Here is a 22,745-nt window from a genome sequence, read left to right as displayed (position 1 = left end):
TACAATGTTAACAAACCTCTGTTCATAGTTCTTCAGGTGCTTTGTGTTGCTCTAGTACTAGATCTGACATGTCAGGAGGTATTTCTGAATGTTTTACCTCATAATATTAAAGTGTTACCCCAGAAGAAGTGGCAATGATTTGGCCATGTTATAGTGAAAAAAGAGCAATTTTATCAGTCAGATTTGAGCAATGAATTAGAAATCACAGGACCAGGACCTGATACCAGAATAATCACTTACTTATACAAGTTATTTCTCCTCTTTGTGCCTCACTCTATCTATTTATAAAATGAGAATTATCACTTACTTTCTATTTCAACAGGAATGTTTCAAGATAAAATGTATCTATCAGCCATCAAATATTTTGATTGAGCCTACTATGCACCTCAGCTCTCAGCACTGTTTTAAATGTTGATGATATAGCAATAAACAAGACAAACATGGCCCTGCCCTCAAGGGGTTGGCTCTAATTGGAAGAGACAGACAACAAACAAATAGCTGGTGGTCTCATCAGCTACTGATGAGAGCTAAAAGTAAATTAAAAGAGTAAAGAGTGGTGGGGCAGGAGAGATGGTTTAGCTAGACTTTTCAAGGAAGGCTTCTCTGAGGAGATATCATTAAGGTTTGATTAATAAAATGATAAACATGTGAAGGAGCTTCCCTGATGGCTCAGTGGTGAAGAATCCACCTGCCAATGCAGGAGACACGGGTTCAATTCTTGGGTTGGGAAGATCTCCTGGAGAAGAAAATGGCAACCCAAACCCCTCCAGCATTCTTGCCTGGGAAATCCCATGGACAGAGGATCGTGGTGGCCTACAGTCCATGGGATCGCGAAAAGAGTTGGACATGACTTGGCAGCTAAACAACAACAAGCATGTAAAAAGATAGGGGGAAAAGAGTCCAAACAGGAGGAACACTAAAAGTCAAGATATAGAGATAGAAATAAGCTTTCAGAATTAAGGACCTGAACCAAGACCAGTGTGGCTGGAGTGTCATCAGTAAGAAAGAATGTAGAGGGAGAAAATCAAAAGTCAGCAAGGAACAGATAGGCCAGTTCAGAAGTTGGATTTTGTTACAAGTAATATGGGAAGACATCAGAGGATTTTTAACCTTTGGATTTAGGTGATTTTTAAAGTATTTTAAAGATGTTTTCGGAGAAGGCAATGGCAACCCACTCCAGTACTCTCGGCTGGAAAATCCCATGGAAGGAGGAGCCTGGAAGGCTGCATTCCATGGGGTCGCTAAGAGTTGGGCATGACTGAACAACTTCACTTTCGCTTTTCACTTTCATGCATTGGAGAAGGAAATGGCAACCCACTTCAGTGTTCTTGCCTGGAGAATCCCAGGGACAGAAAAGCCTAATGGGCTGCTGTCTATGAGGTCGCACAGAGTGAGACATGACTGAAGTGACTTAGCAGCAGCAGCAGCAGCAAAGATGTTTTAGAAAGATGGAATAGCCTGTAGAGGGGCAAGAATGGAAGCAGAGAGGCCATTAGAACATCACTCATTATCAGAGAAATGCAAATCAAAACCACAATGAGGTACCATTTCATACCAGTCAGAATGGCTGCGATCCAAAAGTCTACAAGCATTAAATGATGGAGAGGGTGTGGAGAAAAGGGAACCCTCTTACACTGCTTGTGGGAATGCAAACTAGTACAGCCACTATAGAGAACAGTGTGGAGATTCCTTTAAAAACTGCAGGGCATACACACCAAGGAAACCAGAATGGAAAGAGACAAGTGTACCCCAATGTTCATCGCAGCACTGTTTATAATAGCCAGGACATGGAAGCAACCTTGATGTCCATCAGCAGATGAATGGATAAGAAAGCTGTGGTACATATACACAATGGAGTATTACTCAGCCATTAAAAAGAATACATTTGAATCAGTTCTAATGAGGTGGATGAAACTGGAGCCGATTATACAGAGTGAAGTAAGCCAGAAAGAAAAACACCAATACAGTATACTAACACATATATAGGGAATTTAGAAAGATGGTAACAATAACCCTATATGCGAGACAGCAAAAGAGACACAGATGTATAGAACAGTCTTTTGGACTCTGTGGGAGAGGGAGAGGGTGGGATGATTTGGGAGAATGGCATTGAAACATGTATAATATCATATAAGAAGCAAATCACCAGTCTAGGTTCGATACAGGATACAGGATGCTTGGGGCTGGTGCACTGGGATGACCCAGAGAGATGGTATGGGGAGGGAGGTGGGAGGGGGGTTCAGGATTGGGAACACATGTACACCCGTGGCAGATTCATGTTGATGTATGGCAAAATCAATATAGTATTGTAAAGTTAAAAAAAAAAAAAGAAATGAAAAAAAAAACAAAATCTTAAAAAAAAAATACATCTTTCAAAAGATGATAGCAGATTGCCTAGGAATGCAGCACTGAAGAAGGGAGGATGTGGGAGATGCGCAAAGGATTTTGGGAGTGGTACCAGTACAACTTGCTGTAGGGTTAGATAAAGGGCTGAGATAAATTGTTAAAATCTTGAGTTAAAGTTCCATGTAGTTTTTAATTTTTATTTAAATCACATTATAATATAGAATTTTAAGGTATTTTCATGATAATCTTAAAAAAGGAAATATAAGCATTTTCTGATATACTAGCATGCAGTTTGCATTCCAATTAAGTTTATATTTTGAATCTCATTAGTGTCAAAGTGATTCCTTAAACTGACAGTTTAATTTCTAATTTTCTCAACTAGAAGTCATGTTTAAGAAATTCTGCCCTACAGAAGTTTGGGGATATATTGGGAATAATTTTGATAAATGATGAATTAGAATCAACTGATTTCACAAAACAAGCCACTTTGGGGCTGAAAAATAAGGAAAATCTGAAAATATATATTTTGCCTTTTTGTTTGAATTCAAATCAGATTATGGATAAAAGTAATCAAAAATATACACATTTTGTTATAGGTAGTATTTTGAAGAAAGATTTTCTAAAAAAAGTACAAGCTTGAAGAACTTGATTTTGGTTCCTGGATTTAAGAGTATTTTACTATATTTGTAGGCTTTTTAATTCAATAAACATTTTGCTCTTAACTCTAATTTCCTCAGCATATGAGAGAGGAATGATTTGAATTAACCCCAGGGTCCTTTCCAGATTGAAAAGTTGAATCAAACTATAGCATTTGTGTTTTTTTGTTGTTGGTAGTTTTGTTGTTGTTTTTTTTTAAAGCCTGTGGTGTTTGGAAAAAACGGTGCTTTGAAACAAAGAAAGTTACAGCATCATTGGAAGAAGTTTTAACAAAACTTCGAGAAGATTTGGAACTTTACTATAAAAAATTGCTCATGCAACTTGAAGTCAGGGAGATCAAGATGAGACCAAAGAATCTTGCAAACATCACAGACTCTAAGGTACTATTAAATATATTCAGTTTCTGTTGTGTGTGACTGCTAAGTCACTTCAGTCATACCTGACTCTTTGCAACCCTATGGACTGTAGCCTGCCAGGCTCCTCTGTCCGTGGGGATTCTCCAGGCAAGAACACTAGAGTGGGTGGCCATTCCCTTCTCCCAGGGATCTTCCCAATGCAGGGATAGAGCCCAGGTCTCTTGCATTGCAGGCAGATTCTATACTGTCTGAGCCTCCAGGAAAGTCTCTGTGCTGTATATTACATCCCTAGAACTTGTAGATCTCATATCTACAAGTTTGTAACTTTTGACCACTGTCACCCATTTCTCCCAACCCATACCTCCTGCTTCCGCCAACCACCAATCTACTCTATGAGTAAAAGTTTACCATTTTAGGTCAATTTAATGTAAAATCCAAATAGTTTTAAATAAAGTTTTCTCCATATTAGCTGATACTTTTTTAAAGCATCATTGAAACTTTTTATTTTACTGTTTTCTCAAGTTGAATATATGATAATGGCCTTTTCATGAAAGCAGCTTAAATTATTTCTTTCCAGATAGTTACACCTCATAAAGAATAGCAAGGAGAGATAAGAAAGCCTTCCTCAGTGGTCAGTGCAGAGAAATAAGAGGAAAACAATAGAATGGGAAAGACTAGGGATCTCTTCAAGAAAATTAGAGATACCAAGGGAACAATTCATGCAAAGATGAGTACAATAAAGGACAGAAATGGTATGGACCCAACAGAAGCAGAATATATTAAGAAGAGGTGGCAAGAATACACAGAAGAACTATACAAAAAAGATCTTAATGACCAAGATAATCACGATGGTGTGATCATTCACCTAGAGCCAGACATCCTGGAGTGAGAAGTCAAGTGGCCCTTAAGAAGCATCACTACGAACAAAGCTGGTGGAGGGGGTGATGGAATTCCAGCTAGCTATTTCAAATCCTAAAAGATGATGCTGTGAAAGTGCTGCACTCAATATGCCAGCAAATTTGGAAAACTCAGCAGTGACCACAGGACTGGAAAAGGTCAGTTTTCATTCCAATCCCAAAGAAAGACAATGCCAAAGAATGCTCAAACTACTGCACAATTGCACTCATCTCACACACTAGCAAAGTAATGGTTAAAATTCTCCAAGCTAGGCTTCAACAGTATGTGAACTGAGAATTTCCAGAAAATCCAGTTTGAAAATCCAGTTCAAGCTGGATTTAGAAAAGGCAGAGGAACCAGAGATCAAATTGCCAACATCTGCTGGATCAGAGAAAAAGCAAGAGAGTTCCAGAAAACATCTACACTTCTGCTTTATTGACTATATTGTGTGGATCACAACAAAGTGGAAAATTCTTAAAGAGAAGGGAATACCAGACCACCTTATCTGCCTCCTGAAAAATCTGTATGCAGGTCAAGAAGTAAGTTAGAACCAAAGGACTGGATCCAAATTGGGAAAGGGTACATCAAGGCTGTATACGGTCACCCCGCTTATTTAACTTATATACAGATGACATGCAAAATGCCGGGCTGGATGAAGTACAAGCTGGAATCAAGATTGCTGGGAGAAATATCAATAACCTCAGATATGCAGATGATACCACCCTTATGGCAGAAAGCAAAGAGGAACTAAAGAGCCTTTTGATGAAGGTGAAAAATGAGAGTGAAAAAGCTGGATTAAAACTCAATATTCAGAAAACTAGGTTCATGGCATCCAGTCCCTTCACTTCATGGCAAATAGATGGGGAAACAATGGAAACAGTGACAGCTTTTATTTTCTTGGGCTCCAAAATCACTGCAGACTGTGACTGCAGCCATGAAATTAAAAAACACTTGCTCCTTGGAAGAAAAGCTATGACAAACGTATAGAGCATATTTAAAAGCAGAGACATTACTTTGCCAACAAAGGTCTGTATAATCAGAGATATGGTTTTCCTCTCTTAGCTCAGTTCATAAAGAATCTACCTGTGATGCAGGAGACCTGGGTTTGATTCCTGTGTCAGGAAGATTCCCTGCGGAAGGAAATGGCAACCCACTCCAGTATTCCTGCCTGGAGAATCCCATGGACAGGAGCCTGGCAGGCTACATTCCATGGGGTTGCGAGACCTGGACATGACTTAGTGACTAAACCATCTCATGGTTTTTCCAATAGTCATGTATGGATGTGAGAGTTGGACTATGGAGAAGGCTGAGCGCCGAAGAATTGATGCTTCTAAACTGTCATGTTGGTGAAGATTCTTGAGAGTCCCTTGAACTGCAAGGAGATCCAACCAGTCCATCCTAAAGGAAATCAATCCTGAATATTCATTGGAAGGACTGATGATGAAGCTGAAGTTCCAGTGCTTTGGCCACCTGATGGGAAGAACCGACTCATTGGAAAAGGCCATTATGCTGGGAAAGAGTGACAGCAGGAGCAGGGGACGACAAGGACTAGATGGTTGAATGGCATCACCGACTTAACAGACATGAGTTTGAACAAGCTCCAGGAGATGGTGAAGGACAGGGAAGCCTGGCGTGCTACAGCCCATGGGATCATAAAGTATCAGACACAACTAACTGAACAATGAGCAATAACAACTCACAAACTTTTCTGAACAAAAGTAACCAAAAGGTTACTTAAGTAACCTTTACTTAACTAAAATAGGTTTTCTCATATTAACAGATTTTCTTATAAAATAAAATATTTCATTATTAAATATTTTAATGTGATTCTATTATGATTCCACTGATAAACCATGATGCCAATTTCTGAAGTCTTGCTAAGTATCTTAAACCTAGTATATTCATCTTATAGTAATAGTTGTTGGATTCTATGGTGCTAATTTAATGGTAAATTTTACAAATACCTCTTTATTTTTATAATACATGAAAATGGTAGTAGAACATAAAGGAAAGTGGTCCCTAAAACATAAGAAATTTACAACTCAATAATTTAAACAACTCTGGAGAAGGCAATGGCATCCCACTCCAGTACTCTTCCCTGGAAAATCCCATGGATGGAGGAGCCTGGTAGGCTGCAGTCTATGGGGTTGCTAGGAGTCGGACACGACTGAGCAACTTCACTTTCACTTTTCACTTTCATGCATTGGAGAAGGAAATGGCAACTCACTCCAGCGTTCTTGCCTGGAGAATGCCTGGTGGGCTGCTGTCTCTGGGGTCACACAGAGTTGGACACAACTGAAGCAACTTAGCAGCAGCAATGTAAACAACTCAATAATTTACTGCAAAGCAACAAGCTTATTTTATGGAATAGGTTATTCTCATGATATGCTCTTTTGATATTTGATCCTTTTGTTGTCTATATTGACAAAGAATTAAAAATTTAAAAGGTAGATGTTATACTAAACAAAGACATCTTTATATGGCCCATACAGAATTACCTTATCATCCAGATCACTGAAGTACAACATGCTATTGATCAACTTAAGAGGAAACTGGATACTGACAAAATGAAACTCATAATAGAAATGAAGGTACTTTGAATTTCTCCTAATAAGATTATAACATTTATCTTGAAATAAACTACTTTGGTGTTTTAACTTTGCTTATCAATAGGGTAAAGGCAGTAAGGACTGTCTTAAAATTGTTACCTTAACAAAAAAGCATGAATGAAAAAAGTACAAGAATAATAATGAAATCCAGTGAAAAGATTCCTAACAAGGCCAAAGCAAAACTTAGTAAAATTTCACTAAGAAATAAAGTAAAAGAACCTTGTGAATCAGTACCCCATCCACCCATCATATGCTCAGTCCTGTCGGACTCTTTTGTGATCCCATGGACTATAGCTCGCCAGGCTCCTCTGTCCATGGGATTTTCCAGGCAAGGCTACTGGAGTGGGTTGCCATTTCCTTCTCCAGCGGATCTTCATGACCCATGGATCAGACCCATGTCTCCTGTCAGAACCAGGAGACATTGCAGGCAGATTCTTTACCTCTTGAGCCATCAGAGAAGCCCATGAATCAGTACAGAGTTTCCATAAAATATTTTTAAAGAAGTAATTTTCATACATTAGCGTCATTCATACCTAAGTCTGACAAACCACTGAGCTCTTGAGCTCCCATTTAATTTTAATGTTTTCTCCTCTCTTGGGTAATTATCTCATTTACTCTGGTTATTTTCATAGATATATATACAATGTTATATGAGTGCTGTCAATTCACCTCTTTATCAGGAATAGATTTATGACAGAGAATAATGACCCCTGTCGAGAATTAGCACTGTCCAATACAACTTTCTGTGGTGGTAGAAATGTTTAAGACCTGCATTGTCTGATAAGGTAGCCACTAGCCACATAAGGATGTTGAACACTTGATATATAGATTGTTGTGTGACTGAGGAATTGAATTTTAGATTTAATTTTAGTTACTTTCAGGTTAAATAGTTACATGTAGCAAGTGGCTACTCTACTGGACAGCACTGTTCTAGATTCTTTTCACTAGCAGCATTCTCTAGACTAAACTCTGGCTCAGCACTGAGAAGCTTAAACTACAGGAGAGGAAAAAGGTAAAGGACAATTTTAAACAAACAAAAAAAAGGAGTTATTTGACATTTTTATACAGTATACACTAAAAAAAAAAAAGTTCATTCAGTGAATGAAAACTCCTGTGTATTCAGAAAAAGGAGTGAAATAAAGTGTAAAACTTGTCCACTTAAGGATAGTTGGATGGGTAGAAGACCCACCAAGGCCTTCAATTACAACTTCTTCAATGCCCTTTTCTTCTGGAAAGAATACACATTAGTTCTTACCATTTTTTGTATATTTTAGCCTAATAATATTACATATAAATGGTTTGAACCCACATTAGAGTTATAGTGAAAAAACAGGAAAGACATGTAAAAAAGAGAACCATGTTCTCAGCTTACAGGCTGCAGGTGAAAAAAATCCTATATTAACCATAGGGCCTAACTGTCACATAGCAGACATTATAAGATACATTATAAGAATTTATGTATCTACACATAAGATACAGATCTAAGGAACAGAAAACCTTTTTGACTGTTGCAATCATATTCAAATAATATAGCACAATCTGCTTCTCAAAGTTCAATGTTCGATCACCTGGAGATCCTGTTAAACCAGCAGGATCTGATTCAGTGGCTCTCTGGGGGAGCCTGAAACTCTTCAGCACGAACAGACTCCCAGGTGACGCTGATGCTGCTGGTCCACAGGCAGTACTCAGAATGGCAAGTTCTGGAAGCAGATGGTCTAAGTTTGAATTCTGGCTGTGCCACTTTCTGGTTTTATACCTTAGCAATTTACTTAACTTCTAGGCATTTCAGTTTCTTTAGCTGTAAAATGAGGAGAAATAACAGTATTGCTGCAATTAAATTTCTGGAAAAATCTAAGGGGTTAATGCACTTAAAAGAGTGCTTACCACACTATTATATTTCTTAAGTACTTGCTCGGTTTCTAAGGTCAGGAAATTAAGTTTTTTTTGTAATTTCTTTAGGAGTCAGAGGTTTTTTGCTTTTACCATTTTCTTTACACATTGAGAAGATATTGAAATAAATGAAAGATAAAATTCTTTCTCACTCGTTTTTTAGAACCATTTATTTTTATCATGCTTATATACTAATAAGTGAAATTATTTGGTAGCATAACTAGCAGTAGATAAGCATGCTTACTCAAAAGGATTTATGAACTATACATTTACCATAGTAATCCAGTGCAAGCAAAGGCACTGAAAGCAAATGAGAGAAGACATGAAAGCTATTTCAAAAACCCTTATTTATATGACAGTTATATAATTTTAGAAAAGATGGAAGTTCAGTTTTGAAAGACAATTCTTTCTTATAGATGAGAAAACAAGCAATTTCAGATTTACGCACATTGAAAGCTGAACTGGCACAGAAGAAACTTAATACAAGTTTTCAATCTCAATTAGGTATGTTAATTTAAAACTTTTATTGGTCAAAATCCAGTGATTAAGACTCCACATTTCCATTACAAGGAGTGCAGATTCAATCTCTGGTCTAGGAATTAAGATCCCACATGCATTGTGGTGTGACCAAAAAAAAAAATTTTATTTACTTACTTGAACATATTTATTTAACCATTGTTCTTCTTGTTTCATATAAATTATAAGTGTTACATCTTTTCGCTTTTCTTGTGGCTATTATACAGTGTTTCAGGTGTAAAAAAGCAAAATGGTGGTTATGGCTATTTTTTTAAGGTTTCAATTGTATTACATTTTATTTTACAGTACTATATTTTATCATTTTCACTTTTAAATAGTCTTAAAATATAATACCTAGTATGACTGTAAAATGAAAAATTATTTATTTTAATAAATATGAGTCTAACTTGTATTCACAGCTATGACAGAGATTAGTACTGAGAATTTAAATCTTTTAAATTTATTTTGAAAATACAAAGACAATAGTAATCAGAAAATACTATGGAAAATGATTGGTTTTACTTTGCCATAAATAATCATGCAAGTAGGAAATGAATTATTCTCATAACAGAAGACTCAACCGTCATTTATCCCAATTTGAAGAGAGCAGAATGCACAGGGGAAGGCAGGATTTATGTAAATCCAGAGTTTAAGAGTGCAGATTTTTAATCTAAGAATTTATAGGAATTAATATAAATGCAACACAATAGTCTAAATTGGCTTGAGAAAGGAAACATAGACCCCTGTACATTTCTTTGCACAAAATTTCTCTTGTAGGAAGAAAACAACAGTTAAGAAACTAATGTCTTTAGATAATCAAAACACAGATATAGAAACTGAAAAAATTTAACTATGCAAACAAAACTAACCAGGATATATGGATGTCCATCAGTGAAGGAATATTAATAATTTGGAAGGGTAAATTACAATGAACAGAACTGGGTTCAACATCAAGTTTTTTGTAAACATTTCAGATATAACCTCAAAAAAAATTTAGTTGGTAAATATTAGATATATCTAACCTACTAATTCAAAAATTACTGTTAAGTTACCTTCCTGTATTTTCTAAGTGTTTTGATCTTTTATATTCATTTTTCCCCCCTTTGGAGACTTAAGTGAGTTTCACTCAAGTGACTCAGAGAACATGAGTGTTATAAGGAATCAGGAAGCAGAAAAATTATTTGCATCAATTTGATGAACCTAAGGACACAAAATTGCAGGTTTAAAATTTATTGAAAAAAGTATAAAACAGATTCCCAGACTAAATTTTTAAAAATCTATCCCTAAGCAATTTCCACTTCAAATTATACATATTTTAAAAACTGTCACTGATTTGTAAGTATATATTTTAATATCACTTATTATCATTCAAAATTTTAGCATAATAAAATTCTGAAAGCAATTGTTTCCAGCTATAGTATTAAACTTCTTACAGGGGAATATTTGACATGGTAAGTTGACTTGCTTCTTATCTTTACCTTTATGTTGTTGTACACAGAAGATATACATAGGTATTTTTCAATTTCAAACAATCAAAGCATTTCTTTGTTCTTTATCTGTTTTTGAGAATACTAATAACTAAAATATATAAGAACATTAAAAAAGGTCTAAATTTTTTAATCTCTTCCAGAAACTAGATAGATTTAAACAGCTCATTTTTCTAAATCTTCATAGTTTAACAAAAGATGTTCATCTCTGGTCACAGGTTTGGTTTTAAGGCTCTCCACATTTCTTTAGTTTGCTGTTTTGCTATAGCATCTCCAGAGTAGTCAAGGCAGTTTGCATGCCACATGCCAATGCCGAGTAAGCCATGTTTTTGTACATATGATGCCTTTAGAGAAATGCTCTGAGCGTCATCATACCACACTTGATGGAAATGGCCAGCCTGATCCTGTACAGATAAATTAAAATGTAACTTGAAAATAGTCCGCACAATAAGAGGAAAAAGTGTTTCTTAAATCCAATGATTCAAATAGGATACAAGTGAAATAATAAAACTTTCAGGACATGCATAATACAGGCCATCATTCTATATGTGATACTTTCTAGATATCATTGCCTGTAGCACTTTTATAACAATAGAGATTACACAAATGAGCCTCCCAATATATCCTATTTAAAATCCTCCTCATGTCCTAAGATTCCTTCCTTGCTCTGATTTGGTGATTATCAACCAAGATGTGCTGTTCACATCTGAATCATTTGTGAGGACTTTTAAAAACAGATTCCTAGGACCCATACCACATGAAAACTGTTGAGTCAAAATCTTCCAGGCCTAGTGCTGTAACATATATTTGTTTCTTTGTGTTATGTTTTAATGTTCCATTAGGTGATTCTGATACATAGTCAAGATTAAGAAAGATCGCTGCTTTTGCCCTCTAAAACCAACTTATACACTTTTTTTTTTTTTTGCATTCACTTACAGTTCCTGGGAATGTACCTAGTTAGAAGCTCAACACGTGTCTTTGTTTATGATGAAACAGATCAAAAGGTAATGGCAATGGATGAAGAAAATATCTCCTTTTCTAGGTCTTACAGAATTGAGTCTAAGAGCCTGTGGGTCTGGACCCCATGGGTGACTTAGGCACACACCTGATTAAGAACTACAAACTAGAAATTGGTCTTATGCTTACTTTCCACCCTTAAAAGTCCTTTTCCCCACTACCACTTGCCTCTATCTAGCACTAACCATAGTCTCTTTTAGAAGGTATATAGCTATGGATAAAGGATAAAAGAAAGAAGAAAGAAGCAGAATTAAAAAAGAGAGTAAAGGAGGGGGAAAAGATAGGAAGTAAAAAATAGAATGATTTACGATTTAAAATAATTTACTAATTTTTATATACATCTGGGGAACTCTTTAAAGGCAATTCTCAATGAATATCAGTAATATTGTTATTTATGCTAGCACCATGAGAATTAGAATCATCTCCTAAGAAGACTGCTTCAAAGGATAGTAGTCACTTGGTAAATGAATAAGCCATGAATATATAAGTATAGCAGATTCATTACATATAAGTGTATCTCATTCTATATCTTATATCCCATTATTTAAAATATTTAGAAAAAGGCATACACGCTCTAGTATCAATTGTGACTCAATATTAAAAGGTAACTTGCAAACTTTGTCCTTAAATATAAAAAGATTTAGTTTTTTTAGTGGCAGAGGCAAAGACATATTGCCCCAAAGACATATCCCTTTGAATTTTGTCATCATTCTATTGGGTTGGCCAAAAAGTTCATTTAGCTTTTTTCCATGCTAGCTTACAAAATCAGAATGAAATTTCTGGCCAACCCAATAGTACTTTGAGTCTTTTTGAGATATTAAAAATTTCAAATACCTCAAATAGTTAAGGATCAAAGGATGAAAAACTGGGTATATGTAAATTTGACATATGCCTGGTTAAGGAATATATGCCTCCAAGAATACTGACTGCAAGAGGAAGCTGCTATTGCTAAGACAGCATTAGAAAGCACAGTGATTCTCTTCAATTAAAACAGAAACTTGATTTGGGTTGCTATGGAATTTTACAAAGAATGAAGAAGAACAAATTGGTTATAGCTAGATGGTTGTCTGAAGTTCCATTAAATGAATGGTTTTTAAGGCTCATCAAGATGTTTCCTCAGTTCTAAAATCTTAAGAATACGTCTTATTATGCATTAAGGAAAAAAATAAGAAATTACAAAAAAACAGTACATCATAGGGTAAACTATTTATTTTAAAATATGTATTTCCAAACTATATATAATTAGTTAAATAAGCCATTTACCAAACTGATGTCCATGAAAAACTGTTCCCCTGCAAGTTTCTAAGAGTATTGGGAAACAAAGTTCTATGTTAAACAATTAAATGACTTTATGTACTATGCTGCTGCTGCTAAGTCGCTTCAGTCATGTCCGACTCTGTGCAACCCCATAGATGGCAGCCCACCAGGCTCTCCCGTCCCTGGGATTCTCCAGGCAAGAACATTGGAGTGGGTTGCCATTTCCTTCTCCAATGCATGAAAGTGAAAACTGAAAGTGAAGTCGCTCAGTCATGTCCGACTCCTAGCAACCCCATGGACTATAGCCCACCATGCTCCTCCGTCCATGGGATTTTCCAGGCAAGAGTATTGGAGTGGGGTGCCATTGCCTTCTCCATTATGTACTACAGTACATCTCAAACCCTTGAATATTATGTTATACATTATAAATTTTCAAGAGAGACTTCAGTATGTAGTGTTTTCCAGATATATTTGGCTATGGCATGTGTGTGTATTTCTGTGTGTGTGTGTGGGGGGGGGGTTTAGTAAGTTCTTTTAGAATTTAATTTGACCTTTAAAATTTTAAATTACACAATTTTGAAGGTTACTTTCCAATATTGGCTATATTCCTTGTGCTGTACAATACATCCTTAAGCCTATCTTATACCCACCAATTTGTTCCTCCCACTTCCCCACCTCCTATATTGCCCTCTCCCTGCTCTTCCCACTAGTAACCACTTGAGTGTATGTATGCGTGTGTGTGTGTGTGTGTGTGTGTGTGTCTATGTATTATTAACAGTTCCCAGAACAAAATTCTATAAATACTGTTTGGTAAAGACAGGATCACGATATTCAGTTCAGTTCAGTCGCTCAGTCGTGTCCGACTCTGCAACCCCATGAACCACAGCACACCAGGCCTCCCTGTCCATCACCAACTCCCAGAGTCCACCCAAACTCATGTCCATCAAGTCGGTGATGCCATCCAACCATCTCATCCTTCTCCTTAAGGAGGAGAAGGATCACAATATACCCAAGTTTAATTAATAAGTTTATACTTTAGAGTCTAGATTCTAAAGTTTAAAAAGCTCTACACTAAAGCTTTCTACATAAATGATATACAGGCAGTACATGTACATCAATTATAATTTATTAAATATGTATATATGTAGTCATTTTTTGTAAATGGGTATCAGACTATCAGAAAATATATATATACATTCTTGCTGGAATTAACATTCATCATATCATTTTAGGGTTCCTTTAATAACATAATCTAAGGCAAATTCAAATATGGTTTGTATTTAAAAATTTTTGAGGTGTGGAAAAGTTTTTATTATGTTAAAGGTAAACTATGGATAATATAACTTTTTTTTATCCCTTCAGTATGGCAATTCCTGTTTATCAAAAACCTGACAGAATTATTAGTTTACTCTCTTTCTTCAAGTTTCTATTTGTAATATTTTTCAGTCTCTAATTTTTAATATTGGTTATAGTTTATTTAATATCACAGTTTGAACTGTGCGATAAATTTGGAATGATACAATTTTCCATTGTAAAGTGCATGATGATGCATCTCCTAGTCTCAGTCTCATTTCTTCCAATATTACAGCCTCATAAGAATCATGAGGCTGCTTTGGAATGGAGATTTTCAGAGCAAGTAACCTATTTTGGTCCAAAGTCCTTTCAAAAGCCACAGACATCATTTACAATTGTCAACTCCTATGAAAATTGTTTGTGATATACATGTTTTTATTATATCATCTAAAATGACAAATGGCCCATGCAGATCTATCTGTTCCACTATTAGCATAACTTGAAATGCTCACAAGGGAAGTCAAGTTCCTGATTACACAGATTCAAACACAAGTCTACTCATGTAAACAGCAGTCTATATGTTGTATCCTATAAGAAAACTGATAGAAGAAAATCTTACTATCAAATATGTAATTATGAAAACATGCAATTATAAAAACTAATAAAGATCTGTAACTTGTGGATAGTCTTACTTTATAGTGATAATAAGGAGACTGCTGATTTTTATCCCACAGTCTTCCAGAAGTAGAACTATTTACTTGCTTCATAATTGTTTGATAGGTCACTTGACGATGTACAGCATCTCTACAAGGGTATTTTGCAGTGGTACAAACATGATCCTACAAGCACAAAAATGTTCATGTTATAGATTATCAATTAAGCAAATCTTCAGACTCAAATCCAAAATTATAAAAAATTATTATACATGAAATATAAACTATAAATAGATAATCTGTCTATATAAATTAAAGTTAAATCTTAATATTAAATAGAAATATAGAAATATTCACACACTTGTATGGGATTTAATTATTTATTTAGTCTCAAACTATATTAAAGAAGTTCTCCATAAAGTATATGTATTCTATAGAGAGAAGTTTCTAAACTCTAAATAAAGTAAAGTTTATATAGAGGAAACAAACCAAGCTCTAAAAAATATAATAGAAAGAGAAAAAAATTACATAAGAAATGATCTGTTCTTACCACTGATATATTTTGGCAGATATAATCATAACCATACCAGGGAATACCCATTACAAGTTTCTTAGGGTTAATTCCAATCTTGATGAAGTCATCATATCCTGATCAAATAGGAACAGAACAAGCATATTATTTTTCTCTTCATATATCTACTAATGTATTCATACAAACTATGTAACCATTCAGAATCCAAGTTTGTAAAAACAGGTACATTTATTCAAGACACTACAGTGTTTCTCTAATATACTATAAAAGTCGTCCCTTAAAATCTATAAATTTTGTATCACTTTCTAAGTCATTTGTTTTATAAAATATTTATTTGGCTGCACTGAGTCTTCATTGCGGTATGCAGGATCGTTAGTTGTGGCATGTTACAGAATCTTTTATTTTCAGCATACAGCTGTTTTAGTTGCAGCATGCAAATTAATAGAAAACATTCGAAATAATCAAAATCAAATTGAAGCAAAAAATTCACAAAATTTATTTTAAGAACACTGGCACATTTCAGGAAAGCATGTTAATTGTATCTATTAACTACTAAGGCACAGATTTGATATCTTAGATTCTAAAGCTTTAAAAAAGTTGTATAAGTCGAACTTTCTGGCAGGGGTCTCAAAACTGCTTCTTGAATGCACATGTGTTTCACATTTTATCAGTATCCTAAAGGAGATCAGTCCTGGGTGTTCATTGGAAGGACTGATATTGAAGCTGAAACTCCAATACTTTGGCCACCTGATGTGAAGAGCTGACTGATTTGAAAAGACCCTGATGCTGGAAAAGATTGAGGGCAGGAGGAGAAGGGGACGACAGAGGATGAGATGGTTGGATGGCATCATCAACTGAATGGACATGGGTTTGGGTAGACTCCAGCAGTTGGTGATGGACAGGGAGGCCTGGTGTGCTGCGGTTCATGGGATCACAAAGAGTTAGACACGACTGAGACTGAACTATAAACATGAATTACAGCTACCCTATCTTACTCAGTAGCAGATAATCTATAGATAGGAAACAGAAAAAAATGAATAAATCCATGGTCCTATCAATTCCTTTCTTACCCATGCTGCAAAAATATGTTTTCCCACAAAGACATGTTCCAAGATTAGCTAGGATGAGTTGAGTAATTTGCCGTTTTCAGAGTCTTTAAAGTTACCATGTATTGTTCAATATCCAAGAGAGGGATGGAGTATGCATCATTTCTCAAACATACTTGATAATGAATCTTTTATTGATATATATAATTATCATATCTTTCATAAATGCAGCTTGCAAACACTGGATTAAATAATTATTTTGTATTATAACACATTTTTTTCAAATTTTAAATAGGATATGCTTATGATCAAACTAGTCTATTCAGAAAAATTGTTGTTTAGTCACTAAGTCATGTCTAACTCTCTGCGACCCCACTGACTATAGCCCTCCTGGCTCCTCTGTCCATGAGATTTCCCAGAAAAGAATACTGTAGTGGGTTGCCATTTCCTTCTCCAGGGGATCTTCCTGACCCAGGGACTGACCTAGGGTCTCCTGCATTGGCAGGTGGATTCTTTAACACTGAGCCACCTGGGAAACCCATCCAGACAATTAGGACATGATAAAATGAGGCCAGGTTCTATGATTTTTACCTCTATATGAAATATAAAGGAATTTTTATTTATTATTTAATAGTTAAATCAGTGCCAACTATGCCAGAAAATCTCACTTAAGTCTGAAAGTTAACAAGCAATCTTTTATTCAATTGATTGATGGTATACAAACCAACGCAAACTTCAGAAAGGATAATGCAAAGTCCATGTCATATGAATGACATACCAGAAGTAGTGTTAATAGGAATGTAATTGTCATTGTAGCATGGGTACTAAAAGTAAATGCCAAATAAGGTAAAAACCAATCCTATCAATCATGTACAATAGTTACATTATAGCTACCTTTGCTATTAAATTATTTAACATTGGTTATTTCACCAAAAAATTCTGTCAAATTCTAAATAAGCAAACATCATCTTTGAGTAACTTTCTGAAAAGAGCTGTGACTTGAAGTTAGAACACCTGCTTGAATCCCAACTATACACTAGATAACAGTCATGCAATCATGAGATCTTAACACCCTTCATCTCATCTAGAATGGGGGGTTAATTTATTACGCCTATCTGACAAGATTTTTAGAAGAAGTAATTGAAAATGTTAAAACTTTATAAAATTTAAAGCTCTCAAATTAAAAGGTTTTTATGTTTTAAGAAAGTGTTACAAATTGAAAACATATACAAATGACTTAGAAATACTAAAACATATCTTAAATGTTTGAGGTTATAGAATTACTATTACTGATAAATGATCACTTTGTGATTTCTTACCAGTTAGTGTCTGAATATAGGGAGAATTGGCTCCTGCAATACACTGTGAACAGGCCAGACATCGTTCGTCGTAAGACATCACAAAGAGAAAGTCACAGGCATCTGCAATTCCGGTATAGTTATAGCACCTTGCACCTACACAGTTTGGACCCCAAGGTACATCAAAGGTTACCTGTAGAAAAACCATTTTATGTAACATGATCAAATATGCATATTACGGCAGATGTTTTGTTGATTATATATTCTCTTGCTTCATATTATCCCCAAAAAGAACCACTTAGGTATATGAACATAGAGTTTGACATGTATAGAATGAGAACAATTCTAAGAAATGTATTTTTTGCCTGCATGGACTGACCCAGACATGTGTTTTGGACAATATTTTGGACATATATATATATATATATATTATAATGGACATATATTTGGACCGGGAAATATTTGGACTTGTACAATGACCAGGAGCAGGCACACTGTAGAAGAGGAGTTTTAAACTCAAATGCCTATAGACTGGCAACTCAACTGATTAAAGAAAATTTATGTAATCACAGTAGGGTCATGATAGGATCTATAAGCAACTAGAGAGTAAAAAACACACGGAAAGAATTCAAATTAAAAAATTCTTTAAAATATCATGCAAGTTCATTTTTTCACTCTCTCCTCTCACAAAATGGAAGTATAATAAGGTGATAGAGAAAGTGACTGCCTCTAAGCAGGTAAATTTTAAATTCATTTTGCAAGTCCTTGCCTCTCTTCTGAGCAGTGAGAATATTTTCACTGGGTTTCCTGTCATGGTTAATCTCATACTGTTTTTAGCAGGTAGTGTTAGTGTATTAGAAAAGAAATCAAAGACTGATTCTTATGTTGGCTCTCATATAACTAGATTATTTCATTTTAAATATGTGGTCTGTTTTCCAACTATAACAGTGAAAGTGTAGAAAGAATTCTTCAAGAGCCCTTCTAGTTCTTTAATGCTGTAAGGACAAATTCTATAATCCTAAATTATCATCTTTTCCCCAAAATTCATTTCTCCTTCCAGGGGCTAGGTTTAAGGACTTTTGCTCACCGGTTTAAGGACTTTGGGGCTTTTTCTGACTCTCTTTCTCTCTCATCCTATAACTAATCTCACATTTTCTTTCGGGTAGCCTCTCACAATTGTTCTGCCCCTTCCTTTTCATTTATCCACTAATTCAATGAACACTATCTGAGTGTTAGGGTTATGCTGCTACTGCTGCTAAGTCGCTTCAGTCGTGTCCGACTCTGTGCAACCCCAGAGACGGAGGCCCACCAGGCTCCCCCGTCCCTGGGATTCTCCAGGCAAGAACACTGGAGTGGGTTGCTATTTCCTTCTCCAATACATGAAAGTGAAAAGTGAAAGTGAAGTCGCTCAGTCGTGTCTGACTCTTAGTGATCCCATGGAGTACAGCCTACCAGGCTCCACCGTCCATGGGATTTTCCAGGCAAGACTATTGGAGTGGGTTGCCATTGCCTTCTCCAGTTAGGGTTATGCCATCATCCCTATTCAAACCATAAATTCTAAATTGTTGGATTACTGAGTTAGTCCTTATAAGTCTCCTCTAGCCAATTTTACATACTACCATAAATAATCTTCCCCAGATACCTTCTATACCCTTTACCCATTACATATAGAATCAAATGCATGCTCTTCAGTGTGACATCCTGGATGTTCAGTGTGACAATCTGGCTCAGCTTGACACCCGTACTTCCCACTGACTTACCTAATATGAACTTGACAGAGTAGCCCAAATTGTGCTACTTGCCCATGGAAATAGACATTCATACTGCCAAGTCTTTGCTCAGTCTCTTCCTCTTCGTTCTTTCACTATAGTTTAATCAGGACTAGCAAATAAGTTCCCATGCATTGATTCTACCCTATTAACAAAGCAATCTAGAGAATGAAGGAAAAGTTTCTGAGGCCAAAATTTGTGAGAAGAGTATGGTGACCTGCATACCAGGTATTCGCTATTCTTAATCTAAAGTGTACTTGTCTGGAAAACTGAATTCCACACTGACAAACCTTCTCGACTTGCAGACAGTCACAGAGATATCAATTTTTATGTTGTCTATTATCTTTGTAGTGCTTCTCAAATTCATGTTGACCAACTAGACCAGAATCACCCACCTATCACTCTTGATAAAAATACAGTTCCTAGAATTAGAGTTTGAGTCTCCCTTGGCCATGGGTGCTTCGCAAAGTAATTCAGAGTCTATGGAGCAAGTGAGACACTTCTCCAGAACTATCTCTACTCTAAGGCAAAAGCTATTTCTGTCCTGAACTGATGAAAGCAGGGCCTGGCCAACTGAGTCCTTCCTCTGCCTTTCTACTGTATCTAACCATGCCGCAAGGCAAGCAGGTGGGGCAGTTCCAGTGTTGTAGCCTTATGTGAATAAAGAACAGGTTGGCACCTTAAAATTTTATAAAACTCTTTTAGTTAAGAACCTCAAAAGTTCCAGAAAATTTTTTAGGCTGTGCTTGAAACTCTTCCTACTCAGTAAAACTGAGATTCTACCTTAATGAATTTTGAGAGGAAAAACAAGGGGTTTCCAAAAAACAGCAAATGAATTTTCACCTGTGATCCTTCAATTTCATGATGGAAAGTATCTGTGGTTTCTTTGACTAAAGCAGTTAATGCATAATATTCAGGTGATGAATGAGCGACATCTTGTTCTATGTCTAGATTAATTCCATCCATATATTGTGTTTTGGCCAGCTTAACTTGTTGAGCTATCCAGGATGCTCTGAAAGTAGCATTAATGATATCCTTTACAGATACATCTCCTATGGAAGAAATATACATCTTTTGTATATACATGCTTTCCACATTTTAATAAAATATATTTCACAAACCCATTCCAAAGAGATCCAAATGTCTTTAAAACATCTCATAATTTTTGAATACTCAGCCTCAAATTTAAGTTTTCCAAATGAAGAAATAATACATCAAAATCACAGAAAATCATGTCACTGATCTCTAAATAACCATTATGAATAATTAGTAATATTCTCAGATTAAAAACAGAGATTGTGGGCTATGGCTAGCTAAGGGTCATCATGCTAATTAGGACTCAATATTTTGCCCAAATCATATGGTGGTTTACTTGATGCTTTACAAATATCTCTACCTGAAAAATGAATTAAACAGTAAGATTAATTTTAGGATGCTAAACATACAAACATGACATTTTTGGAAATTTGAGATAGCAGATGATGCAACTAAGCTTAGCAACTGGCTAGACACATCTGGTTAAAGTTGTAACTTACCTTTTAACACTACTCTGGCTCCTTTTGCATGAGCATGGCACATAAGTTCTGGGTCATAATTTGAAAAAAGTACCACAGTTGTAATCTGTGACCAGTCATAATATTTCCAAGTTTTATGTCCAACATCAAATACAAAGACCTGCCAAAACAACAGGAATAAGCACCCTCACTTAAACCAGGAAGAATACCATTCTGACCACCCAAAGAAACATTAATTAATCATCGATCATATGCCAGGCACTGGTAGACACTGAGAGTACAAGACTGAATTAGATATACGGATCCCAATTAATTGGTGGCAGAGGAAATTAGCAGGGTCTGGAAAGCAGGGGAGGATAAGCTAGGAAGAAACAGTGGCAAGTGCCTGGAGGCACAGAGCCCGGTGTTCCGTTTGGCTGACACCTAGAATTTGGAGGAAGACAACAATGAAGAACCAGAGAGAGGTAGTCAGGGTTAAATCATGAAAGGACTTGAAGCCCTTTTGAGATATTATCCCGTGGGAAAGGATTTTAAGAAGAGAATATACATATTTTAGGTATGCATTTTGGAAAATTAAAGACCTATTTTTATCCCCCTTCTTGGGTGCCAGGTATAGAAAAGCAGAGTTAGGAGCACGTTCAGTCTTTCACTGGACCGCGGCGGTGCTGATTCTTTCAAACTCATCCTCATCCTCTTGGAAACCAATGAGTCTTGCTACTTAGGGAGTTATTTCCTTACAAGCCTCCTTGTTTGGCTAGAGTACCTCAGGAGAGACACGGCAGGCTGATGCAAGGGGCTTGGATTCAGACCTGGGTTGGAATACTTGACTGTGAGACCTGGGAGGAGTTACTCAACCCCTCTGAGCCCAAATTTCCTCAAGGAAGTCCGTGAACAGAAAGGTCCTGAGTGAGCAGTCAAAGTTAGTTCCGCCCCCCTACCCCCAACACCTCTTTTTCCGGCTCCTTTCTTCTACTGTAAGTCTTTCTGGGGCCCTCTGAGGACCAGACCCGGAGGGTCAGGGGAGAGGGATGCCACTGACCTCGAAGTCGGGGCGGTGGGTGATGGGACGGCACAGCGCTGGGACCCTGCACGGGCAGTCCGCCCTCGCCCCGTCGGGCAGCGCCAGCAGCAGCGGCAGCAGCAGCGGAGCGAGTCTGGGCGCCCGGCGGGGCAAGGGAACGAGGCGCCAGCTCCCAGCTAGCTGCAACCGTGCCATCCTAGCGGCTCACCAGGCAACGGTACCTTCGGGTTCCCAGCTGGGGCCTGCTTTATGGAGGGGAGAGGGGAGGCGGGGCGGGGCGGGGTGGGGAGGCTGCGGTCTCCTAGCCCTGGAGATCTGGGCTGTCAGAAGGAGGCACTGAAGTTTTCGAGCCTCCGGCGCCCTGCAGACCAACTTGGGCAAACTCTAGGAGATGTTGAGCGTGAGGAACAGGGAGGCCTGGCGTGCTGCAGTCCATGGGGTCGCAAAGAGTCGAACACGACTGGGCGATTGAACAACAACAAGCGCCTCGTGAAGGCAGGCTTTAGAAGCAGGAAAGGAGGTTTCCGACTGCCTTCTAACCCCGCCTGGGCTAGGTGTTTGTCTCAAACACACGAATTCCTATCAGC

General features: G+C 36.8%; 2 protein-coding genes across 2 annotated transcripts in view; one reads left to right on the top strand and one right to left on the bottom strand.

Annotated features, from left to right (window-relative positions):
• SPATA1 (spermatogenesis associated 1) overlaps positions 1-9,259 on the top strand; it is a 53,757-nt gene extending 44,498 nt beyond the window's left edge. The window contains 4 exon segments of the mRNA XM_040231922.1: positions 3,205-3,383; positions 6,749-6,847; positions 9,172-9,230; positions 9,232-9,259. Of these exon segments, the coding sequence (XP_040087856.1) occupies positions 3,205-3,383; positions 6,749-6,847; positions 9,172-9,230; positions 9,232-9,259 (365 nt within the window).
• Positions 8,910-22,353, bottom strand: CTBS (chitobiase). The gene is made up of 7 exons (XM_040231921.1): positions 22,177-22,353; positions 21,159-21,297; positions 20,467-20,675; positions 17,876-18,047; positions 15,529-15,626; positions 15,018-15,164; positions 8,910-11,162 (listed from the first exon to the last, which is right to left on the bottom strand). The coding sequence occupies exons 1-7, from the start codon at positions 22,351-22,353 to the stop codon at positions 10,971-10,973; spliced, it is 1,134 nt and encodes a 377-aa protein (XP_040087855.1). The 3' UTR covers positions 8,910-10,970.
• Between the last annotated feature and the right edge of the window lie 392 nt (positions 22,354-22,745).

The sequence above is a fragment of the Oryx dammah genome, unplaced genomic scaffold (genome assembly GCF_014754425.2).
Source record: "Oryx dammah isolate SB20612 unplaced genomic scaffold, SCBI_Odam_1.1 HiC_scaffold_28, whole genome shotgun sequence".
NCBI classification, from domain to species: Eukaryota; Metazoa; Chordata; class Mammalia; order Artiodactyla; family Bovidae; genus Oryx; species Oryx dammah.
The sequence above is the reverse complement of the archived record's forward strand: the minus strand, read 5'-3'. Positions and strand labels throughout refer to the sequence as shown.

Coding starts and splice junctions, on each gene's coding strand:
- CTBS (XM_040231921.1), bottom strand. CDS start 22,353: ATGGCACGGTTGCAGCTAGCTGGGAGCTGGCGCCTCGTTCCCTTGCCC. Junction 21,298..22,176: donor CCCACCGCCCCGACTTCGAG/GTCAGTGGCATC, acceptor TTGTTTTGGCAG/GTCTTTGTATTTGATGTTGG. Junction 20,676..21,158: donor AGCCAGAGTAGTGTTAAAAG/GTAAGTTACAAC, acceptor TTTCTTCCATAG/GAGATGTATCTGTAAAGGAT.